This window comes from Anas platyrhynchos, chromosome 10, assembly GCF_047663525.1.
Source record: "Anas platyrhynchos isolate ZD024472 breed Pekin duck chromosome 10, IASCAAS_PekinDuck_T2T, whole genome shotgun sequence".
In the NCBI taxonomy this organism is placed as follows: domain Eukaryota; kingdom Metazoa; phylum Chordata; class Aves; order Anseriformes; family Anatidae; genus Anas; species Anas platyrhynchos.
Window position 1 is genome coordinate 18,799,743 of NC_092596.1, and position 25,175 is coordinate 18,824,917.

At 33.8% G+C, this 25,175-nt stretch overlaps 1 protein-coding gene across 8 annotated transcripts in view; it reads right to left on the reverse strand.

Moving 5' to 3' along the window:
• Positions 1-25,175, reverse strand: part of DIAPH2 (diaphanous related formin 2) — a 250,622-nt gene that overhangs the window by 103,405 nt on the left and 122,042 nt on the right. For 7 of the 8 annotated variants that reach the window (XR_011811856.1, XR_011811855.1, XR_011811854.1 and 4 more), the window contains 2 exons: positions 21,173-21,308; positions 12,233-12,328 (listed from right to left, as the gene is read on the reverse strand). Coding sequence is in view for 3 of the 8 variants with exons in the window: in XM_072043112.1 (XP_071899213.1) it covers positions 12,233-12,328; positions 21,173-21,308 (232 nt within the window). In the remaining 5 variants the exon portion in view is untranslated. Of the gene's footprint in view, positions 1-4,917; positions 5,094-12,232; positions 12,329-21,172; positions 21,309-25,175 lie in introns of all 8 variants that reach the window. The other variant, XR_011811857.1, reaches the window with a different exon arrangement.

Here is a 25,175-nt window from a genome sequence, read left to right on the forward strand (position 1 = left end):
TACAAAGTTCAATTGTTTAGTACTGCTGTCCCACTATTTAACATCAGATCTTCATTTATAGTAATAAGCTTCATTTTTTTTCCAGCTAGAATTAGTATGGCCTTTTGCAGTACTAAAAGATTATTTACTGTATAGAAGCATCCACATGTAATACCAAAAGTACAAGACAATTTAAGTAGACAGTAAATTAGAAAAAAAAAGAGGTCCTACCCTTATTTATCATCAGTCATAGTTTGATGGTTTCTCCAACGGAGACTCATATATTATTTTGTTAAGAACAGAATTAAACTATGAAATATAAAAACTGATTAAAATATTTTTGTACATTTCTTCATTGACACTACTAGTTCAAAAACATGCAAAAACTGCACTTTATATTGAAAGCTTATAATATTTTTATAGAGAACCGATTATGAAAGTGTTTTTTAGATAGCAGCTGGGACACATTCAGAAAACTTTGGAGTCAATTCACCTGCAAGTTTGCTTTATTGACAGTATATATAAACTGGGTGGCAATATATACGAAAGACTATATTGCCTATTCTAGTGAAAACAATTTCAACCAAGCAGGTAATAATTTATTTCTGCAGTCACAGAAAAAAAAATAAATCTTAACTTAGGTACTTTTGAAACACTCTTGGATTGTAAATTTGCTTTAATCTTCTCAAAAAGGGAGGTTTAACAGTACCACCTAGTGGTATCTATCCATAGACATATGGACCAAGTGGGCATCATATGGATACTAGGAAAGCTTCCTACAATCTTCTGACAAACCAGAACTCTTAATGATGTCACAGTTGAACCCTGATTTTAGATGCCTTTGCTATTGTAGGACTTAAGATGGCAATCTTTTTTTATTATTATTATTATTATTTTTCCTGTGTGATATTCAATTCTTATGTAAACCAGACAATTCTTATGTAAATCCAATTTCAAAACAGACAATTCCATTTATGATAATTTTTTTCATACGTGCCATTACTGCTACATTGACCTTTAAAAGGCTATACTTAAAGAAGACATGAGACTGCAAGCAAACTGGTCTTACACTATTTCATTCATCTGGAAATGCGACTACATGAAAGACCAAAATACTGCAATTCTGACAAGCAGATGGTGGACTAAAAGTACTATGAAGTGATTACTATGAAAAAACAGTTTTCACAGTTATCTTACTTATTAGACACTGAACTTTTTTGCATAGAATGAGTGATAAAGACAGCATACCTGCATGCCAGCATGAAACTGTACAACCCCTCATCAAACCAAACTGATTAAGAAGAGTAGTTCTGAACTTGGAATTAGACTATCCATTATTCTTATATCTTATATCAAATCCTTTTAGAATCCATTATTCCTATATCAAAACACGTCACTTCAAAGAAAACATAATAGATAACTAAGAGAAAACTTCATCTGAAGATGACTATCTGCAATACCAGTCTCTCCAGTACATATATGCATAGTGGTTTATAATAGACTTTAACATTTTCTTTACGGAAACTGGGGTTATAAAAGAACAGTGAGGTCCACTTTACCATTTACTTGTATACTCTGCAGATACGAGAAAACTACCATTTTGAAGAGTTTTCCAAAGTGTGGATAAAATTATTCATTTTAATACCTTTCAAGTTTCTGGTATAAAACAGTATGTTATTATACTGGGTCTGGCTGGATCTGTGGGTCTTACTTTTATCATTTTTTAAACATCTGTTTCTCTTTATGTGGCTAAGGGGAAAGTTTATTCTGGATCAAAGTACTTCAGTAACTTTGTGAAAAAAGGGTTGCTGCTGGGTACTTAAATGGTAAATTTATTTTCTCAAGAAAGCTGTTTTCACTGACATGAGCACATGAATGGAAGAACGCATATCATGGTTTCAGTGACTTGCATTTACCAAGTGACAGATAATGTCTTTAGTAAATGATTGATCTTAAGTTGTTCTTATTGCCTGTAGCAACAAGAGAGATTTAGAAACAACTCATCATTCATTTTCCTTTAAACAACGCTACAGATAACTTTAGATTACAAACTGAATCAAACTATGGATTTAGCTAAAAAAAGTGGGAACACCTCTTCTGAAGACGTTTTTGTATTCTTTTATTTTATAAAGATTTATTTTACTTCATGGATATATTTTGCCATGAAAACAAAATTGCAAAACGCAAATTTGAGTTGCAGACACATCTACAAACCCTTTCATAGTGTAAAGAAAAGGAAGGCTTGGAACACCCTTCTTTGGTCATTCTTAGTTTCCATATGCCAGTTGTGAATTATGCCTCAATAAGATAAATAACTAGTCAAGAGTGAAAAAATGATCTGCTTTGGCGCACATCCTCAGGCCTGATGGGCTGACTACCTGTCAGATAATGTTGAAAGTAGGATTATGTCTGAAAAGGTTGACATACCACAGACTTCTCTAAATCAAACACACGCTGTTTAGCTAAACTCAGTGAACTTTAACTGATTAGCCCATCAGTACAGTGAATTTGTATCAAATAATTTTCAAAAGGCTAAACCAAGAGCCTATTTCAAATATCTTCAAATAACTTCAAATATCAATGGTAAACAAACTATTATATTGGAGATTTCTTGTTAAAAAATTGAACTAAACAAAAAACAAAAACACAAATGCATCCTTTTAATCCTTATTGTTCAAGATCAAATCTATAAAACACTATATTCAAAAAAAGGTAACAATAAAAAGGTACATACACATACACACAAAGTTTCCACTAGGCTGGAAAGCAGAAATCAAAGTCCTTATATATATATTTTCCTGCCTTTTTTTTTTTTTCCTTTTTTTTTTTTTTTAATTTTATATCAAGCACTATATCATTGAAAAAAATATTTGGGAACAGGAATTCCACTCAAAGAAAAGATCATCATAAGGATATTCAAGTCTACAAGGGAAATCTGGTAAAATGAAAAATCAGAAATGCAGAAAGCTTTAGAAAAAGAAATAAAACAATTTTTAAAAAACAGAACCAAATTAATCCTTCAGTTCAAGATGTCATGAAAATATTCTTGTTGGAATAGGGTAGACACAACAAATGCAAGAAATGCTACAAAAGAAACAGAAATATTCCGTGCTTTGTAACCATAGAGGAGTAGCTGTTAAAACTGCCTTGGACTTCTCTAACTCTTCTTTCCTTCTTACTGACTTGTGAAACAGGCAGTCAAATAAGAACAGAAAATACAATACAGTAGAGGTGGAGCTTTTTCTGGCTACACAGACAAAGCTCCAAGATTGCACTTGACAGAAAAAAAAAAAGTGATGGAAGAACATCCATCCGATTTAAAGAGTTTCATATCTGTTCTTCACAGATTAATAGAACAGTATTTGTTTCTTTTTAAGAGTACAGAAAAGAGAAAGAATATGCAGTCTCCAGTCCTCTCCTCTGCATTTCAGAGAAAAATACAATCTTTTCAAGATAAATACAACTTTCTCTCTTCTAATACCACAAACAACACTTAAGTGAAGTGTAGTTAAGAGCATAAGGGTCACTCCAATGCAAAGTATCATAATTTACATGCACACGTTTATCTTCAACAAATAATGATGTTTTGCTTGACAACAATTACTTGTCTTTCAAGCATGTAGTTCTACTGTTTATTATCATTCAAGATCACATCACTTCAAAACCTACATCAATACAATTACCAAATCTGTGAGCTCATTTTTAGAAAAATATATCAGAGTGCTCTCAGTATTTCAATTTCTGATGCAATCTTTACAGAACACCAGCTGTTAATTTGATTTGGAGGAAAAAAATAGCTAAAAAAAGCAAAAGAATGTCAGTTCAGAATGCTCGTAGATCATAAACTGTTAATTGTTTTAAATTTGTATGAATGTTTAGATGCAGCTGAAATCCTGAACTCCTTTATTTGATTGCAAAACCAGAGACAATAGTGACTAAATTTGAACAGCGTTACTTGTTTATGTATTAAATGTCACCTGTTAGTTGCTGGAGCTGTATTTTATTTTTTTTTAATTCCTTCCTTGATTGATTTTATTGAGATTTAACTATTAAGTTACAAGCATATGTCTGATGTTTTAGGCAGAAATACATCTTTGTATTTTATGAATAGAATTAAAATATACTCAAGCATAAAACAAAATTTTAAAGGTGAACACAACCTTTTATCCAAAATGTATCCGGATTTATGGCACTCCTTAAAACACCAAAAAAGTTACATGCAAGAATGTGGCAATGTACTGTAGTCTAAATTTAAAAGACTTGTCTACAAATGTTCTTTAGTTGGCTTTTTAAGAAATCCAAGTGTTGTTTCTAATTCCAATATTGTTATTTATTCTACAATATTCCTCCTTAATCCTTGAAAAATCAAATTTCAAGAAAAAACTCCTCAATTCAAATAAGCTGTGTCATATTCAAGTTCTGGCAGTCCAAAGCCATACAATTTTGTTGACTACTTTTTTTTTTTCCTAGAGAATACAAACTGTTCCAACAATATTTTCCAAAGGTATCCTACCAATTTCCCTTAATAGGTCATTTGCAAATAAATTCTTAAAAGTCCTTAGTAGTCGGAAGTCACAGTCACCCTATTTTAATAAGTCAATTAAAAAGTGTACAGTTAAAATCCACAGATACATTTACAGGTTTTATGCACTTGTATATGTATAATTCTCAGAGTAACATTGCCTTAATATCGATATTTTGCAGAACTTTCTCTCTTCAACTGATGCTTTAGTGTTAGTCTAAGAATCCTCTTGCTGCATTTTCTTTTCTGAAATGTATTAATATTCCGGCAGCATGAGGATAATTTTTCCAGTATACATCAAAGAACACAAAACTGACAAACTCGGGTTAAAGTTTCGTACTTTACGCAGTGATGTTAAAGTCCTTCCAGGCTACATGAGCATCTTTGAAACAGAAGACATGAATATTAGAGCTTACATTAGTCTTTCTGTTCTTCAACACAGACTCTAAAGAAACCGCAGGGCATAGGAGATGTTTGGAAACATGGAAAATTCCAAGACACATCAAACTTCCAGACTACTCTTTTCATGTTGTGATTATCTTCTTGGGTTGTCTAACTCCTGACTACATGGGCCAGATGACACCTCAAGGAGCTGAAGGCAACAAAGAAAGTAAAAAAATTAAAAATTATCTGCAGTTGCAGAGAGTTTTGACAGTTTAAAACGTTGCTTTCTTGAAAATATCAACAGTTTTTTCCAGGTCAGGTATGTTAACCACACAAAAGAATTGAAGATAGTACTGAAGATGTTATTTCTGACATCTGAAGGGCAGAATGCATTCTAAAATCAAGCACCAGACTACAAGGAAGGCGAGAATTGCCTCTAAAACAGCATAATAAGTGCAATGTCTTAAAAGATTTCAAACAGAACATGAGCGTTCACTTAGTAAGGATCATAAGGTGCTTTATGCAGTTAGTCATCTTCCCTGTCCAAAACTGATTTGTTTAGTAAGTTACTTTTATTTATGAAATCTTGTTTGAATATTCGAACAGAAGGGAAATAATACTGCAGGTATCATTAGACAAAACAAGTATGACACAATCACAGGAAATTACAGAGCATTATGTGCCAAAATTCTGAAGAACCAAACCTACAAAGGGTAGCATCTAATAACCTGTATCTAGAAAACACTTCAGATTATGTGAAGCTTCAGTGCAAAAACAAGCCTCTATAGACTATTTCAGAAAGTTCTCTGAACATGAAATGTTCTTATGATATGCCAGCAAATAATAATAGCTGGACATCACACATGCTGTCCTGGGAGACAAACGGAAAACTATAGTGTACTGAATTTGTACAGGGTAAATTGGAAGACCAAAGGTCTTCCTAAAGGTACTTTAATACCTGACAATTGATACTCAATCTAGTACAAAACGTTCTTATTCACAATTTTATTGTCCATTCTACTTTCCATGGTCAAAAGTCACAGAAATGTCTGAAGACCCTGGACTGTTTGAGTACCTCTATACAACGAAAGAACTTCTCTACAGGTTTTTATAGTCCATTAGATTGCTTTGTCTTTGAATCCTCCATCCTTTCAACTACTCCTCTAACGGTAAGTACTCACACAAGTGCAGTTCCAGCAAACTGCTAAAACAGATCTTTACAAGCTTATATATACCCCTACATTCTCACGTCAGTGCTAAAAAGCTTTCAAATTATTCAACAATACAAACATTTTACAAATACAACACAGAAATACAGCCAAACTCTGTTCAGAGACAGACAGCATCTTTTTTTCTGAAATGTATATTCCTTAGTAATAGAATCAATCTTACTCCAACTGCAAATAAATATTCGGACTCCACAACAGTTCTAGCTTCCTTCAGATTGGTTGTCTACTCGAAGAAAACTTTTGGTAAATCTCCCTTTTTCATTCTAGTAAAGAAAATCTAAAAATAAAACATGCTTATGTGTCATCCACCATGTAGTGAGTTATGTCTATACACAAATAATGTGATTCACCACAGATTAATTTTATATTAATAAAATGATTAAGCTAATTGACTTCCATATAGTTGACTCAACACTGTACTAAATTGTAATCAGACCCCAGTAATGGTGGAGTTTGGTTTTGTTCTAAAATCAACTTAATTCAAACTCAAAGTAAGCCCTAAGAAAAGCCATAAAGAAATTGCATCCTCCATTGTGTCCTGTTTTATCCATTCTGCTGACACAGATTAAATCTGCATAATTTGGCCGTGTATTGAGATTATAGAAGGTAAATGCTGCGACCCCTAAAGCTGGATTTTCTCCCACCCTCTTTTGTTTAGGAAATAAAAAATTAAAAAAAGCATTCTCTGGTCTGCTTAGTCTGACTGACAGCTTCTATAGACTGACTTAATGAACCTTTCAGCCCAAAAGTCTTCACACATCCCCTGATAAGTAGTGGAGTCAAGTTTTACTTTGGGCATTCTCATAAATTACCAATGATATCACTGGAGTTCAAAGCTGTCAAAAAAGTAAAAACAAAACACACTGTTAAAACTTCAGGAAGATCAACTCCTGAGGAAACATTGAGGATTTTAATTTTCATCGATTTTATGTTATTTTGGAAGTCTGTTCACTTTGAAATGCAAAAAAAATCTGCATAATAATTGGACATTTCCCTAATTCAGTGCGACGCGTCTGTTGTTCTTCGTAATTTCATGGGGAAAAAATGCAGAAAGACTGTCATTACATTCCAATAATATGTTTGTGAAGAAATAGAAATTGTTTTACAGTTCTATATACCTGACATATTAAACAAAATAATCTTCAACAACAGAAGAAACACCTAACGCGTTAACAGAAAATGTACAAAAATACAGAAATAACACAAAAAATGAAAAGCAAAAAGAACAGAGCTCTGATCTGAATAGCACCACTATCTTGTTTATTTTTAGACATCCATGTGGAACGCACTGTACTGTATGCACATGGCTTTTAAATAGCAATATTATGATGTTATATACTTCCATGAAAGGGTAAAAGAGGATAAACTAATTCACATATTAGTTATAACATGCTCACGGAATCTTACAGCCTACACTGGCCTCCAAAAAAGAAATAAGGAGTATATATATAATGAAGTGATCTTCTACTGAAACTAATGAAACCAATCATATCTAATCATAACTCCTGCAGTATGTTTTGAAACGGACTAAACAAAACCAACTCTTTGGATGTTGGTGTCTAGTTTATACAGGATATAGATCAATCATTCTAGGTTTTGGAATTAAGAGTTCCTCAAAACGTATCACCACTACAATTATTATTAACCTATATTATAAAGTTCAGACCTGCTTTTATTCATCATTAAAAGTAACTTCACTCTACTTGTAGCAGCCTTTAAAATATTAGAGTATTTAATCTGAAATGATCTAGTATTACATTCAGTGATTAATTAGCACTGATGGTTTTTAGGATGTGAGAGCAATTCCTGAGCTATGTATATTACAAACTTAGCAGTTCAGCTACATTACATTGAGGCCATAATGTGCAACCATTAATGGAAGCACCTGTGCCAATGTTTCAGAGCTGTAATGGGGATAGTGACATAAAGATGCATTAAAGATTTTGATTGACCAGGACACGGCATGCTCCTTGAAATTCAAACTTTCCTGGAGCACAAACTACAAAATGTAGTCTGAGAAAGTCTACTGCCATGCAGTCAGACCTGTATTCATTTAAGCCCAACATAATATGAATGAATGGCCAAAGACCTTTTGGAGAAAGATAAAAAAAAAAAATCATGGCACAGAACCAGAAATAATATGCTATTAGGCAAAAAATCCTCCTAAAATTATCTTCTCCACAATTCTTAAAACCATGAACATTATGAAATTCATACCTAGACAATATTACAAAATATATACCAAAAAAAAAAAAATAAAAGAAAAAAGAATCCTTCATATATAATAAGCTTCAAATATCAGGGTATGGTTTTTGGTAGCACTCATCTAATAATAGTAGTTTTAGCATAGAAAGAAATAGAACAGATTTTAAAAAAATCTTATTTATATCTCTAAGACATAGTAACTAGACTTCTTACTAGATTTCTTATATGCTTCTTTTTCCCCTTTAAACACTGTGTTGACAAAAATTTGTGTCACGCTTAAGAAATGTTACATGTTACATATAACCCTTTTCCAAATTCAAAGCAATGCTGTGCTTTCCCCAAACACATGACAATAGTTTATGTGTTTCCCTAGACACATGAGAAATACACAGTTCTATCTCGTTTGAATGTTTCTAATTTTCTTTCCAGGTATTTCTGCATGCAAAAATGCATTAAACTAGGAATAATGCAGAAACATTTTTCTAATTCCACTATACTCATAAAGCATCATTCCATGTCAAGCCCCAGCGTATCTCACATACAAATATCATTTCAGTATTCCTAAAACATCAATAAAAAATGATATTACCTAACACTTTTTAAAGTTATTTTATTGACGCAATAAATAAATCTTTTTAGTACCTCCACTACTGAAAATACATATTGGGTCTTCTGTAGACAAATGGACTTGGCTTTACTACACTGCAGGTGACTTAGAAGCCAGCATAGTTTATGCACTAGTGCAGTAGTTCATAGCCACTCAAGAACTTTGCTGGGCTGGGATCAGCACTTCCTTAGACAAACCTAAAGACCATTTAAAAAACTGGCTAGTAGTTGTTTGGCTTCAGACTAGCTTGATGTTCAGGCTGTTTATGCCTGCAAACGGCTCTGGAATTATGCACGGATTGTTGCATAAAAAACAGACCCTTTAGAGAGTCAAAATATTCCAGTATTACCATTACTTCTTGATCAACTGAAATTGAAAGAATCACAAAATTCTAGAATTCCAAACAGGTAGGAACTTTATTTTAGTGACAAATTTTTTCATGTGCAAAACTTTGAATACCAGTATGATTTCTAAGTATGTTACCACACCTGATACAGAAGTTCTTTCCTAACTACATTGGTTGGAGTTCTAAAATCAATGGTATTACTGCCTTCCATGAAGTCCCTTTGCTTAGGCTAGTCACAAAATGAAACTCAGGTATACCTTTTGTTACAAGCTTAAAAAAAAAATATAATCTTTTTTGCCAGAGCAAGATTGCCTCTTTCAGCACTAACGCTGGTGTATGCTAGTTTAGAAAGACTTAAGAAATGCATCATTCATTTACTTGTCTGTTAAATGAAGGAAGGAGAGTAGTGTCCACTGCCGTAAAGAGCTTTTCGATTTTCAGATCGATACAGTGAACACAGAGTAATACCCCCCACTATCCTTATTTAATCTCATATCTTGAGATTAATCCCCATCCCTTTCTCTTGGCTGACCTTTCCCAACACTTCCAGGAAGTCCATCTGGCCTCTTTCTCTAGTGTGGACTGCTAGCTTTGCATGCTATTCATTAGTACTCAAGTAGTTGGTAAATGAGTACACAAACATCCTTTTTAAGTGTGTAAAAGTGGTTTCTCTAATTTCAGGTACCACACAGAGATGTGGCCAAAATTCAGCCACCAATCTCAAGAAATTTAAGCCTTAACATCTAGCAAGACATACCTATTAAAATGGAAGAGTGTGAATTAAAAATAAATCAATATTCCTAAATGTGAGTAACTTATACAAAGCTCCTACAAACTTATATAAAATTCTAACCACATGACCTTGGCATTCTCATTCTTGATGACTTTTTTTTTTTGAGAAGCTAGTCACTATGAACACTTCTTCTGGTTCTCATAAAAACTTTTAGTTCTAAAGGTCTATTCCAACATGTAAGACATCCAAAAGGTTTTGGAATCCTAAACAAAGCTTCTAAGAGATTCAGAAAAAACTGTGTCAAGTCAGCTCTCAGAAAAAAATACTCCATAAGATATACTCTACAGCTGTTTCAGGTACCTATGATGAAAGGCAAAAACAACTTTAAAGAAACAATTTCAACATCTGAAGCATCGGGCACAGCCCTGCATCTCACTTACATAAACTCAGATGTTATATGATGCAACTTACAGATGTCATGGGGCTGCAGCATAATCTTCAGTATTTCCATAATCATTAACAAGCAATGCATTTTTAGTGCAAAAGCAAACAGACATTCTGCTATGCTTGAAATTTCATATATGTACAGCCTTATATTTCTGGATCTCAGAAGAATTTGATGACTGCAGTAATGCCAGTGTTAATTTAAAAAAAAAAAAGATGTGTTGAAAAGCTTGAAAGAGTGTTCTGATACGTTTACGTTCAGTGTAAAATTTTATGTAATGCTTTTCCAGAAAAACTAACAAAGCATACTTTACATACTACACTGAAATGGATTTAGAAGCACTTACACCAATAAAAGCAAGTGGCACATTATTTAGCATTACCTTGTATAAGTTATTACTTAACACAATGACACTTGTGTGCATTACCTAGCACATTACATTGCGTAAGTTATTAAATGCTTTAGGTGAATTACATAAACTCAGATGTAACGAGTTAACAATTAAATAGCACCTTTTTGAAGGACATGTTTAGAATGCGTATCACTTTCTGTTTATTCAGATAAAGGTCTTGTTTTAGAAAAAACTAATTAAAATGGCAACTAACAATTCACAATTATACAAAGCAATATAAAACACACACACAAAGTCTAAAGTTCACAACACACTTGTCTAATTTACCAAGGATTCATAAGTACTTTACTGAAAAAATATATATATTTTTTGGAAACCTCACACCTTTTTTTCCAAGTATTACGTAACCTCACTATGTCAATGTGTCAAGAATCTCTTAAGTACCAAGATCTAAGAATCAATTTGAAAGAAACTAATCAGTTTTCAATACTATCTCCAGTGAAAGGTAATAACCACAATAACACAGGAGAAAACAATATGAAAATTACTCAAATGTATGCAATTCCTTATTTTTTTGTCTTTATGTTCATACACTTATTAATTGTGAGGTATTTTCAGACCCTCTTCATTCCCTTCATGCTTAAGGGCGTCACCCATGTAAAAACCTGGAGAATCTAGTCTAAGTAGGTTTTAGGTTAAAGCCTGCTTCTTTTTTTTTTTGGTGTGTTTCTTTTTAAAAATGTAAAATATATTTTAAATAAAAAATTGGAAAATAGAGCATACCGTGAGCTTTAATAAAAGGTAAATATATAGTAAATGCTATTTACAAACTGTATGCAACAGGCATACTTGTAAGGGGAGAAGAATGGAAAAGAGAAAACACTGCAACTGCTTAGCTCTTTCTCAAATTTCCTCATGACCTAACTTGCAGGAAGCACTACTTGTTCAGACTACACCTGTAAAATACTATTGTCTTCTTCAAAAAAGTAGATGATTTTTATTGTAAATCAACTTTCACAGCTACACAGAGTACATCTTCCAACCAAACAAGAACATATTTAAGACTTGTGCTTAAAAATGATGACCGGCTATATTCTTATACCAAACTCTTCCTCGTGTAAGAAGTTAACATTTTTCATCACTGCCTACAATAAACTGATTATACTTATGGTTTTAATGATTAAAACAGACTTGCTTTGTGCAGTCATGTTTTTAAATTACACTTGAAACAGAAGAACCCTTGTTATATTTCAGAGCCTCCAATTACCTGAATATAAAGCTATATTTAAAAATCCATGACCAAAAAGAATGAATTCCTACTGAATTTTCACAGTAGCTCAGTGGTTTCCAGAGAAAATTATTTTTAAGTCTTGGCAAAATAACTTTTCTCCACTCAGTTCATAATTAAAAGTTTTAAGAAATCATCTTACCGTGTCCCCTTGGTGTTCGTTTCCTGCGATCTCTGAATGCTGCTCCTGACTGCAAGGCCTCAAGCAGACTATCCATCACTCCTGTCTCATCACCCTCTGAAAATAGGAGAAAGATATTATTAATCCCAGTGCAATTGAAATCAGAATGTTAAAAAACAAACCAAACCAAACCAAACCAAAACAAAACAACAACAACAACAAAAACTTACATAACACTTCCAAGCCACAGACATACGTCTTTATGTAATGGATGCTGTCAGCGCTTCAGGTATCCCTGCCTAGTTTTTATATGATGCTCTATTAAGTAAAATTTATGCCAATCCTACTGTTCTTCAAGACGTGATCTTGTGCATTATTGATGACATTTTCAGCATGCAGACAGATGCTGTTGAATGACTGTATTTTCACTGCTAAAATTCCTTTAAGAACATCTTGAAGTAGAAACAGGCCACTTTTTGGGGGATTTAATCAAAGCACAAGGAAAATCTGATGAAACTGAATACCGCAAATATTGTAGTACTGCATATATATTTGTGTTGACTCTTATTTTTATGATGCACTGAATCTTTACTAGCCACATACTACACTGCTACTCATGTAAAAGAATACCATGGATGACCTTAAGGCAAGATAAAGAAAAGAAAGAGTAAAAAAAAAAATGCAGTGAAACTAAGAGGTGCAATACTTTGTAAAAGCTGAATTCTATTTCTGCCAAATCTTCCTCTTGGTTTTCTATTTGGTTCCCCCCTTCTCACTCCTGACTGAAGCAAACTTGCTGCTTTTAAATTGCTGGATTTTACAGTGCAGTATGATAAAACAAGTAGAAGGTTTATTTTTTACATATTTAAGTTGTGAACTTCCTTTGCATTTCAGACTGTTAATAAAAGTTGATCACAGCACACCACAAGAAAAAGAGGTCAAAGCTGCAATATTACGAAACTGTTGATGAATACTTATTTTCCTGCTCACATCTGTGTTATAATCTAAAGCTAAAATATAGACTAGGCTCAGCAGGTAGGAGGTGAACATTTTATTTATCTCTCTCAGTCTTCAGGCTAATACAAATTACTCCACCAAAGAGTGGGAAGATAATTACTTTATGCAAAAGATTTACATTACTGGAAGATACTTCTGACTTGCACAAAATGTAGGAGTTTAAACGTACATTCAAGGCTCTCAAATGCTAAAGTTTAAAAGCAGCTTATTAAGGCAAAAGGTATTCTGCCCCGGTTCTCAGTTACATTTAGATGCATTAGATTAAATCCAGACCTGATATAAGAGCATGCAAATCCTAAATCAATACCTGGTTCTAATTTCTACATAATGATTATCAGTATAATTACTTGGTAAATTTAAATTATATATCAATGTAATTTCAACTATTAAGTATAATATGTCACATATATAAACTTATCTTCAACACCAGATGGAAGGGAGCAGAACAAGAGTAGCAACCTGAAGACTGAAATACAAGTCTTCCTGTACAGAAAATCTTGTTAATTTTCTTTGTCTACCTTACCATACACATGCTTATTCAATGGTTTATTGTTGGTTCTGCATGAAATTTATTTTCTAAATCAAAGATCTGTAAATACATTTTAACCAAACTATTATACTCCATGTTGATCTGAAACATCTAATGAATAATATGATTGCAAAACACATAGAGTTAGTTAGCATGTTAGAATATTTTATGCGTAGAAAAATTACAATCATTTGACCTTCAAAAAAAAAATTGGCAGAATGTATGCAAAAAACCTTCAATACTCCATAGATGTTTACACAGCATTCCACATTTTCTGCTGAGTGTGCTATTCTACCTGCTAATTACTGCGACTGCTAAAGAACACCCTATTTTGGGGTATCAAAATATACAATACAAAGAGACATGAATTACAGAAGCTGTAGAACACAGTGATGAGATTTTTAACTTCTCAAAGTGAAATTTATGCTGGGTATGCTCTCATCACTGCATCTTAATGAAAGTTGTCAGTTGACTAAATGGAAACTGGACAAAGAATTGCATTTTTAGTCAGCCTTCATTAAAATTCATAAATAAAATATTCAGTAGAAGTTTCAGACCTCACCCACAGTTTTTGCTGAGGTACTTCACATATTACAAGCTACCTCCTTGATTTATTTTAATACAGCCTGCAACAGTTTGCAGACACAAATCAGCTAAGTCAAAAAAAAAAAAAAAAAGTTTCTAAATTAACTTATTCTTAATCAAAATTGTCCATGAAAATATGATGTGGATGCCCATCCTTAGAAGTGTTTGAGGCCTGGGTGGATGGAGCTTTGGGCAACCTGATCTAGTGGAAGGTGTCCCTACCCACAGCAAGGGGTTGAAACTAGATGTTAAGTCACCTTCCAACCCAAAGCGGGTTAGATACTACAATTTTAAAAAGAAATATAATAACTGGGATAGCACTTTTGACTGGTGATGGTAAAACAACACAGCAGAATAGCTTAGGTCTTTTCAGTCACTTTAGTCGCTCTGGAGAACAGATTACAGAAACTGCTTGAAATCAGAACACGTCAGACCATCCATACAAAACATGGTCCATCTCCTGCCTGTTTGGTTTCTTCTGAGCAGTAGCTGTGAATCTGAATTGGCTCCCAAGAGCCCCTGGGAACATGTTCTCATTTCTAGAGTGTTCTGCTGTCTTCCCTTTGATTTGTTCATGCTGACTAGGAGAAGATCATGAAGAGAATGCCCTTGTATTTTACTGGTGCACCTCCCTTTTCCAGTAAGGGAAATGTATTTGCAAAACAGGTTGTACTCTTTGGGTTTCAAATGTACTAATTGTAAACTAACTTAAATTAACACAAACGTAAGTAATTGCATGGCCATTTGGACAGAAGCTTTCTGGAACTTTGCAGGAAATTTTTCTCAAATCTAGGCCCTTAGTGAAAGAGCCTTATCAAATGCCACTTTAGGTAACACATATCTACCTGTCTGCTTCTCCAGATGGTTTCAAATTCATACTCCTAATCACATCTTGCACTATATTTGTTAGCACTTCTGATGAGTTACATTTCAACAGTGGAACTACCAAAATGGTTCACTGCTCTTTCATGAGTCAAACCCATGTCCCTTATAAACTTTGAAAAAAAAAAAAAAAAAAAGACTGTGTATTCGTAACTAGTATTAGGATTCTAAAATGCAATATATTCACTTAACAAGGTCAATTTTCAGTGTCTTTTGGCAAGTATGTATTTATGTTTTCATACATTTGTATGTTATTCATCTGCTAAATTCATTTTGCAAGCATAATAAATATCTTCAGGAAGCAGTCTTCCTTAGCATTTTGCACTATAATACAATCTCGTGACTGTTATTTACTTTTTAATTAAATGGAGAGCAAGTTTGGACGGTATGACTGATAAATGAACCTACACCTCACGTCAGTTTACAAAAGAAGGGAAATCCTTGCTTACATACCAAATTAAGCATATTGTTTATGATAACCTGATCTCAGGCTTATATCAAGTTAATAGAATGAGAAAAATGTGCTTTGTTACACTGGCAGACCACTAAAAACAATTTCTGAAAAGTGCACACTTATTTTCAGAAAATGTCACAGTGGTCAAGGTCTACTTCAACAGGAATGTATTTAAGTGAAATGTATAAATATTACCCCTGGGGATCATTTGCCCCTTGCAAGGATTATTTACGCACACACGTGTGCACAGACACTGCCTCTGTGTGGGAAGGAAATGATTGTGTGGCTCCAAAAAAAGAGAGAGAAAAATACCATAACAATTGAAGATATCCATAATGAAGTTCCACTATTGTTTCAAAGGTTACAATTCTGTTACAGTATTAAGCAACTTGTAAGTGACATAATTAGCTGACACAGCACTTTTAGCATTAGAAAATCACTTAAAAATTGCTGATAGTTAACAACTCAAATATTTTATCTAAAAAAAAAAAAAAACACAAAAATACATATAAAAACTAAAAAACTCGCAAACATTATGCAACTTTCTGCTTCCAACAAAAATGTATACTCTGCATACTAACCCAGAAGCAGTCTTTGTTTCCGCTGCACATTAAAAAAATTAAATGCAATATTGTTACTTTATAATTATTTCTTAAACTTCTCCCAGTGGATTACAGAAGTCACCAGTGATCAGAAATTTCAAGTTCAAAGTTTGACTGTACAACTAACAAACAGCCATGAAATTAATGTCATAACGTTCAAATTACTTTAATTTGGCATCTATACCTGAGAAAAAGAAATCCACTTTTATCACTAAAATAAGCATCATTTGATGTCTTACAGAATTTAACCTTATAAGTATATATACATTTATATATTTTGGCAAATGAGCATTACTTAATTCATGAAGTTAACTTTATCTATACAACTATTAAACAATTTTGGGAAGAATGTTTTAACACTAATCATACAGTAAAAAGAGGCTCATTAACATGGTATTCTTTCCCACATAATTAGGGAAATTACTGTTGTTAAGACAGCATCTTAACAATCCTATTACAAATGAGATACTATAACCACAGAGAAAACAATCATTCCACTGAGACAAAATTTAGACACCAACCTTGTTCCCAGTTTAAATGGGGACACAGTTACATTTCACAACAGTTCAATGAGCAATTCTGTTATCCTGATTTCTGCACTGTAGAAAAAGCTATTTGATCAACTAATTATTACAGAAATGGTTTTTAACATTGGCAGTTCTACAAAATAGATGAATATAAATTTAAATAGCAATTATATTGGATAAAGACTATAAAGTATTTTCGAAAGTAACAATACGTGCTTTTGAAAATAAGAATACTTTTTCTACCAAGGAAAAAGAAAGGTGAATTTGCATGTATTAAAAGTTAACACTAGCTACTGTCCAGTAAATATTTCCAAAGAACCCTTAAGTGAAAGAATCTAATAGCATTGCCTTTCTTCACCTGTAATTATCCCGACTAGATTTCAGTCTAATGATTTTGTTTTTTTCCCATGACAATTTACCCCCATGGAATCTTTTTAGAGTTGGACTTGATGATCCTTAAGGGTCCCTTCCAACTCAGGATATTCTATGATTCTATGATTTTCATTTTGCCTACCATATTCATAAACAGAAATTTTCCATTACTTTTTTTTTTTGAGATAATATTTTCATTTCTAATTTCTTTTTGTCTACCATGCTTACATCTATTTGCATCTCTTGAGATGGTTTTGATCTATATTAACAACAACATTTACAGTAGTTTTAATTCTCCCCCCATTTTCCACGTGGCTTCAAAATACTGCATAAACACGGCTTATAATTTTTGAGCAACTCATGTAATTGGAGAAGAAAATACCAAGCCTTGTTGTACTTTTACTGGTATTTTTGACCATAATGTAAATCTCTATTTATTTTTTTCCTTTCTTCTGTGAAGATTACATTTCAGGAAGAATGCAGCATATTCAAATGGACCATTGACATGAATATGAAACATAAAGACTTCACAAATTAATTCTAACACTGATCTAATTGGCATCCAGCACCATAAACGAATAATTAACAGAATGTAAATATGCCTCATGTTTTACCATACCAGGTACCTCTTGCAATCACTAGCCGAAACAAACTCAAAGGATTAAGGCTAAGATACTGTCAACGTAATATGCATCTCATAATAAACTTAGTATGTATTTCTGTTTATGCTAAAGGGCATAGAAAGAACACAGCAATTAAGAAAGCATACAGTCAGTAAAAAAACAAGCATGACCTTCTTGAATTGCACCCTGCAATTGCCAATGCAAGTGTAAACTTTTCAAGGAAACAACTGAATTATTGCTGATACTAGTACATAACAATGTGAATAAATGGCAGATGAATTCTTATAAAACAGTACTTAAAAAGGGAAAGCAGAAATATCCATCAACCACTAGCATAGAACTTAATTTCTGTTATCTTCATCTGCATTAGGGAACAATGTTAATGTGTCTTCAAAATAATTTATTCAATACGAGTTGGGACTAAGCAAGTTCATTCTATCTTTTATCCCAATATCTTCAGATAAAAGGTGATTTTAATCACCATGGTAATCAGACATAGTGAAGAGCAAAACTGCTTCTGATTAAATAACATTTGCATCAGAATTGCTGTTACACGTTTTTCAGCTCCTTGAAAGCTGACTTCAGTTTTTTCCTCTCTTGTTCACTTAGAAGCAACATTGCAGGAATTCTGCAGATGTGAAGTCACGTGGAAGTCATGAAAACACTATACAAACATATAGCCCAGCCTACTACAGCTCTCACAAAAATGTAGACCACTGCTGTAAAATAAAGAATGTTTTCTTTTCATAGAGCTGGCAAGCCGTAGAGAAAAGATTAATTTTCAACTAGGCAACTAAAAATTTTGATAATAGATTCTTCAAATCACAATTTTTTTCATCCGCACTTAAGCATCTACTTTTAGTTGCATGTCAATGTCTTCCTCAAAAATGCTTGAGCGTGTCACATATAGGGAAGAATGAAATATTCTGAAAATATTTCTCTGAAATTTTGATTTGTGTCATCAGCTGAGCACTACTTAAGATCTTGTCCATCATGCTGCTGTTATAGAAAAAAATCACAAAAGCTATCTTTGACTCGAGCCACTACACCATCTTTTCAGTTAAAAACAGCCCAATTGCATGGACATTTGAACGCCAAGTAATACAAAATCCACTGACTTCAACACTAAAGAAGAAACTTGATGGAAATTACTTCAAAATAAATTATAGGCTGAAAAGATCTTATTGTTGTTTAATGTATTATTTTAGAATAGAACCAGAAAATCAACTAATCAACTAATCAACTAATTCTGACCTGGATGTTCCAGTGACTTACGCATCTGTGTGAAAGTTTTCTTGCTCTTACTTGGTTATAGAACTGCACCCTTACAGGGCTTGAAAATATAGGAATCCTATTACTATTGCTCTGACCTGAGAGGCTGTAGCGATATTTTTTGTTTGTTTTTGTTTTCTTTTTAATTGAAGATACAGCTGAAGAAATAACTATTGCATAGTTACGTTAAAACACCCTTCAGCTGAAATTACCTTGTCAAAATCACAGCTTGAGAGGACATATGTGTCCTTCCTCTAAGTCTTCTGCTTCACATTTGCTTAGACAAATCTGTGAACTATTTATATAAGCAGCAATGAGCATACAGAAGTAGGCATATCACGAAAAAAAATATAATTAGTTAAAAAACCTGGATATCAGTGTCCTGGATTCTAGTGGGGATAGAGCTATCACTCCACTCCACCCCTCCTACCATGGCAATAGAGTTCTAACATGCAGTGCATTCGAAGTGCACTGGTATCAAATCTATTCAAAAATTCAGAATGCAAATAAAGCTTTTACTTTCCCCCCAGTTCTTCTTAACACAGTCTGGTAATACAATAGAGAATCTATCATTTGTAAAACATATAAAGTAAACTCAGTAAAAAAATATCACTAGTAAATAAAATTTATCCTCTGCATCCATTTTTAGTTTTGAAGACTGATATGGTTCCTCACTTTCACCAAAATAAAAATATGAAATTTCTAACCACAAAAAAGCACAGAACTGTGACACTTGGTATACATATGTCAATAAAGATAAAATAGTATAACTTCCTGAAATCATTGCAAACATGACTCAATCTGACAAAGTAATGTGTAAGTAGATGGTATATATTTAAGATACACTGTTATTACTGTAACTGTATACCTGTTGTAAGAATTTCAGTTAAAAACAAACATAAATGAATTAATGGTTCAATGCAAGTATCTGATCGGTATTAAAAAATACATACAGGTCCCAAAGGAGGTTTCTGGAACACAAGTCCTATGAGGAGCTGCTGAGGGAACTGGAGTGATAGGAATGCCCCTGTGATTCTTAAAGTGAAAATATGCTGGTGACGGCAAATCTTAGGGTTGTAATTGCTCTCTGAAGAGCACAGGGATGGAGTAAGGAACTTGAAGAACAAAGCATTCTCAGTACTGCATCTACAAGATCCATGTTTTTACTACGGCTGTACCAGAGGTACACATCACCTTAAACACAAGTTCATTTAAACCACAGACTAAAGATTAAGCCTACCAAAAACAGAGACTGTAGAGGATCATGGTAGCCAAACCAGAAGGAGAGGATGGTGACCTGACACTCCTTAAGTGCTAGCTGTCAACACACACGTCACAGATTTCCACTGGTCACAGGAAATTTACTTATTTGCAAGAAATACCGGCATTCTAAGTACATTTGACACCATACAACTGCATAAGCAGTGTTTCTGCATGACTGCATTATCAGTGATTAAAATGCTGTCCAGAACCTTGTCCTTCCATGACTTAGATTGCTTTCACTTTCACAGCCATCCTCAAAGATGTTGCAGTGGGCTTTTTTTGCCTGGCCTAGCGTTTCTCCAGTGTTTTCCATACAATCTTCTCACAGCTGACAAGCTTAACACTGCTATTTATAATGCTGAAATATAATTCTACACTTAGGCCCTGAGCTCAACCAGATTTTCCAGATCATAATAGGATTGTTGGGAGAACATACATTATAACATGGAGCCTCCAAGCCCAAGAAGGAAGACATAAATTGCCACAGTATCTTGATTATAAAGATGTTCACAGAATGAAATTAACAACAAAGCAAGTAAGATACTACTTCTTGGAAGTAAATCCTTATGAAGAAATCAATTAACTGCAACAAAGGGAAACAAGGCAATAATTCACAGCAAAATGGCTTGAAAGGAACATTGTACATAGCTAATGACAAATACAGAATTATAAAATCAGAAAGGCCAAAGCAAAAGAGTTCTCACTGAAAAAATTTACCTTTTTTTTCTGCTTGCAAAACAGACAGCAAGTATTTTTCATATTGACCTGAAACAATCTTCAGCTCGTTATTCCCCACCACCACCCCGTTATTTCTCTAGTAAAAATGATGCCTTACCTTTGTTCATATCAATCAACTGCTGTTTCTTCTTCTGTCTCTCCAGTTTCTCACGTTCAGCCTTTTCTTTTGCCAGTTTGGCTCTTTTCATTTTTTCTTCCATCTCTCTTCTTTTGTTGTTTTCTTTTAAAGCCTCCTGCATTAGATAAAAAGAACATGGAAGTCTACACACTGAGGACTAGAAAAAATAACAAAAATTAACCTTGTTTGCACAGATATGCATTTACGTCTCACATAAGTGAAAAAAATAAAAAGGAACTGCTACATTTTAAGCATTGTCAGAAATTTTAAAGAAAAAAAATTATCTAATAATGTGTATAATAGTATGGTAATCAGAAGAATGAAATCTGAAATCACTTTACGTTTATGGTGATTAAAAAATTCCAGATAGTTCAGCAGCAACATGTATGTTTGTTTGTTTGTTTGGATTTGCTTTTAAGACTGAGTCTAGCTTAAACCAACAGCTTACTTTTAAGAGGAGTAAGTGTAGATGAAAGCAAGTTTCTGTCATTATGCAGTTCAACTACGAGTAACTAAAATTAATTTACCAACATTTAAGCTACAATTCCTCAAATATTTTGAAATATACTGAAATATCCAAAGCAGTCTGCATTGCTTAGCTACACAAAAGTTATCAAAATTCATGGAAAATAGTTGAATTTGTGGATCAAGACAGCAAATCTAAAGTCTCTTTGATGACAGGTTACATAAAGTACCATGCTAAAAGCTATAAACATAGAGCACTCCTGGATGAAAACCTTCCACAATCCTTCCTACAATTAATCTAGAATATATCCTCCTTTTCCAAATGAGGTTTTGGAAATGAGTCTTGATTTCCTACTGTGTTGGGTTAACCTGGGCTGGCTGCCAGACACCTTCCAAGCCACTCTTTCACTCTCCCTCCTCAACAGGATAGGAAGAAAAAAAAAAAAAGATGAAAAGCTCATGTGCTAAGACAAAGGCTGGAAGTGGCTGTTTCTGGCATGGGGCAGGTCCAGTCTCTCCTCACAGAGCCTCTCCACAGTGACCCCTCCCCACTACCAAAACCTGGACACACAAACCCAATAAACTTATTATGTCCTCAAAACCAGTCATAATTCCTATTGCACTCCTTGCTCTCTTAAAAAAACAAATACTTGAGTTCCTTTAAGCTTTTACATAAGATCTTCAATACATCCTTCGTTTCACCCTTCCTAAGATTCATTTATCATTAGGAAATTCACTGAAATCCATCATGATTTAATTTCGCCTAACATTATAGATAGACATGATAAATGTTAAGGGTAATTTTCTTATTTATATTCACAAATAGACATTTATTGCTCCCTTTCCTCTCCAACTCACAGTACCCTAATATACTCTACCTACAAGTAGTGTAGGTCTGGGCTTCAGGTTATTTTGGACATTATGTCCAACAAAATAGGTACAGTAATGGGGCGACTGGATCTAAAACCATCCAGCCTCTAAACTTCCTAACTGAAAGGACATTATATGCAAATACACAGTTCATAAATACAAAATATATACAGTTAATAAAATACGCTACCTACTCATGGCATTCGAACAAAAAACATTCAAAACAGAGACAGAAATCCAAACAGGGCATCACATTAACAAGTCTCTAGGGCTCTTGGTTCCCAGACTGGCAGTTTTGGAACTAATAGAATGAAATGGAACACTGCACCCATACAGTTTCAGAAGGCTTTTCATAGCAATGGTAGAGTTACTCTACTTATTCACCCTTGGCTTCACTGTAGTCATCCAGCAATTCTTTAGTAACGCTCTAGTATTCTGATTAGTATTTAGCAGATCCTTTCCTGCTATCCCTTATCCACTTAAACCTCCTACCTACTCACCCACCCAATTTTATGCCACATTCCTTAAAATTGACCATCTATTCTTTTCCTTTACATACCACTCCAAAATGAGGACTGAAAAAAGAAAATGATTTGCTATTTGACACATCAACATTGTTTAGTGAAAGTATTCCTTTTCCTTCAAAAAAGTGTCTCAGAACCAGGTCACACAGAAAGTACTTGTTTATCATTACTCTCCACCAGCTAGTTCCACATTTGCTATGTTATTTACTACTGTAGACAATCAGACAATAGCCTGAAATATATAACTCACAAGAATATATTACCAGATGTTTTTCAAGCTATGTGCTGAAAGCAAAATAATTAAATGTTCAACTGTATTTATAAACATATTTTATATTTGAATTAACATCGACCATACTTTTTCAAAGCTAGTTGAAAAAGACTCTAAATAAAGGAAAAGAGACCTTTTACTTGGATGAATGGTGTTGTCTACAGAATTTGCTCTACCTCAATTATAATAAAAATCCTTTAAGTTTTCCTCTACTTAATTATTTGTCACCCTCATGTGGCTTTGATTCCTTCCTTATTTACTCTTTGCTCAGTTTCTAGACCTCCAGACTGTGAACTAGCCCAGTGATTTCTAATATAAAGGTAGAACAAGTCTGCACATGACTTACCATGGTGTGTAACTCAATGTCTTACCATTCTAAAGTCTAGAGATGTCACATGATTAAAATGGGGCATTCAATTTTTTGGAGTGATTCATACAGCAGCAAAAGTGTATGGGACATATAAGTGCATAAATTTTGAGGCTAGTGGTTTCAAACAGCTGTAACAGATTGCTTTTACAAAAACTTATGCACACAGTAACATTAGCAGGAACATGACCTATGCTGATACTATAAAATAAAAAGTAAAACAGAAAAAAATTAGAATTATAAACTCCCTTCAATGCTACAACTTTTTTGAGAAAAACTACAGTGGTTGAGTTCTAAAAAGACATCTATTAGTTCATTCACTTTTACGCACGCTGCCTATGAGATGTTAGATAATCAACTTATCATCATTCATTCTACAAAGTAATAGAAGAGAGTACTTGATTTTTATGCATAAAAATGCCACTTTAAATTGAATTTCTACACTACTTTAATAGCATAATGTAGGACACCCACAGAAATTCATTCTCCATGCCTTAAAAATAATACTTGCAGATCACTCAGACCTTTCCTAAATTTGCCTTGCGCGAGCAAAATATGTGATTCAATATACAAGAAATAAAGAATTGCATCATAAATCAATAGGAACAGTGAACTCAAATTAACTGGAAATTCATGTATACAGAAAGAGTTAAGATGCAGCAGATTGCTCAATGTGTTCATATAAAGATCTTTCGTGAGTGTTCCATGGAGGATAACATTCAAGTTATCTTTATGACAATAATGCAAAAGAGATGCTGCAACCTAGAATTAAACAAGAACAGAAATACTGAATTTCCTGATGGGTGGCTACAAAAGAGTAAGTAGAAAAGATTATTTAGGATACTGCCCCGTGCTTCATGAATCCTAACCATTATATCTAACATAAAATATCTTTGGGATGCTGTCACTGCAGGTCAAGCTCACCCAGGACCAAGACCAGCATTAGCAGGAGCACTGGCATTTACTCAAAGGCACAGCCATTCTGCACTGGGGCCCCAACGCAATGCCAGAGCTGGGGCTGGGGACAAGGGCCAAACCAAGGCATGTACACAACCCCAAGCAGAGCCATCCGCCATCAGGCTTACTATAGCTTATGCAGCACATAAATTAACATGCATAAATATATGCACCACCTTGTGTTGTTCAATAAGTACAATCCACTTGCTTCCAGCTACTACTTATCATTATGGCCCTCAGGTGCGTCTACATCCAGTATCTGCCTGTCTTGCTGGCACCAGACAGATCATTATCAAAGAAATCAAGGGTTTCTGGATGAGGGAGGGTGTCATCTACTTTAGTTCATCATTACGTCTTCTCACACCCTACAGACGCCATTATAGGGTAAGACTTCTGCAGGTGTAGCTGCTGTTGTATATGCAAGGTGGGGAGTACGGTTTTGCACTGGCTAATCAGCAATATTACATTTTAATATACTTAGAACTGTATAGCTATGTAAGGTAGAAGAATCCTTCACTATTTACTGAA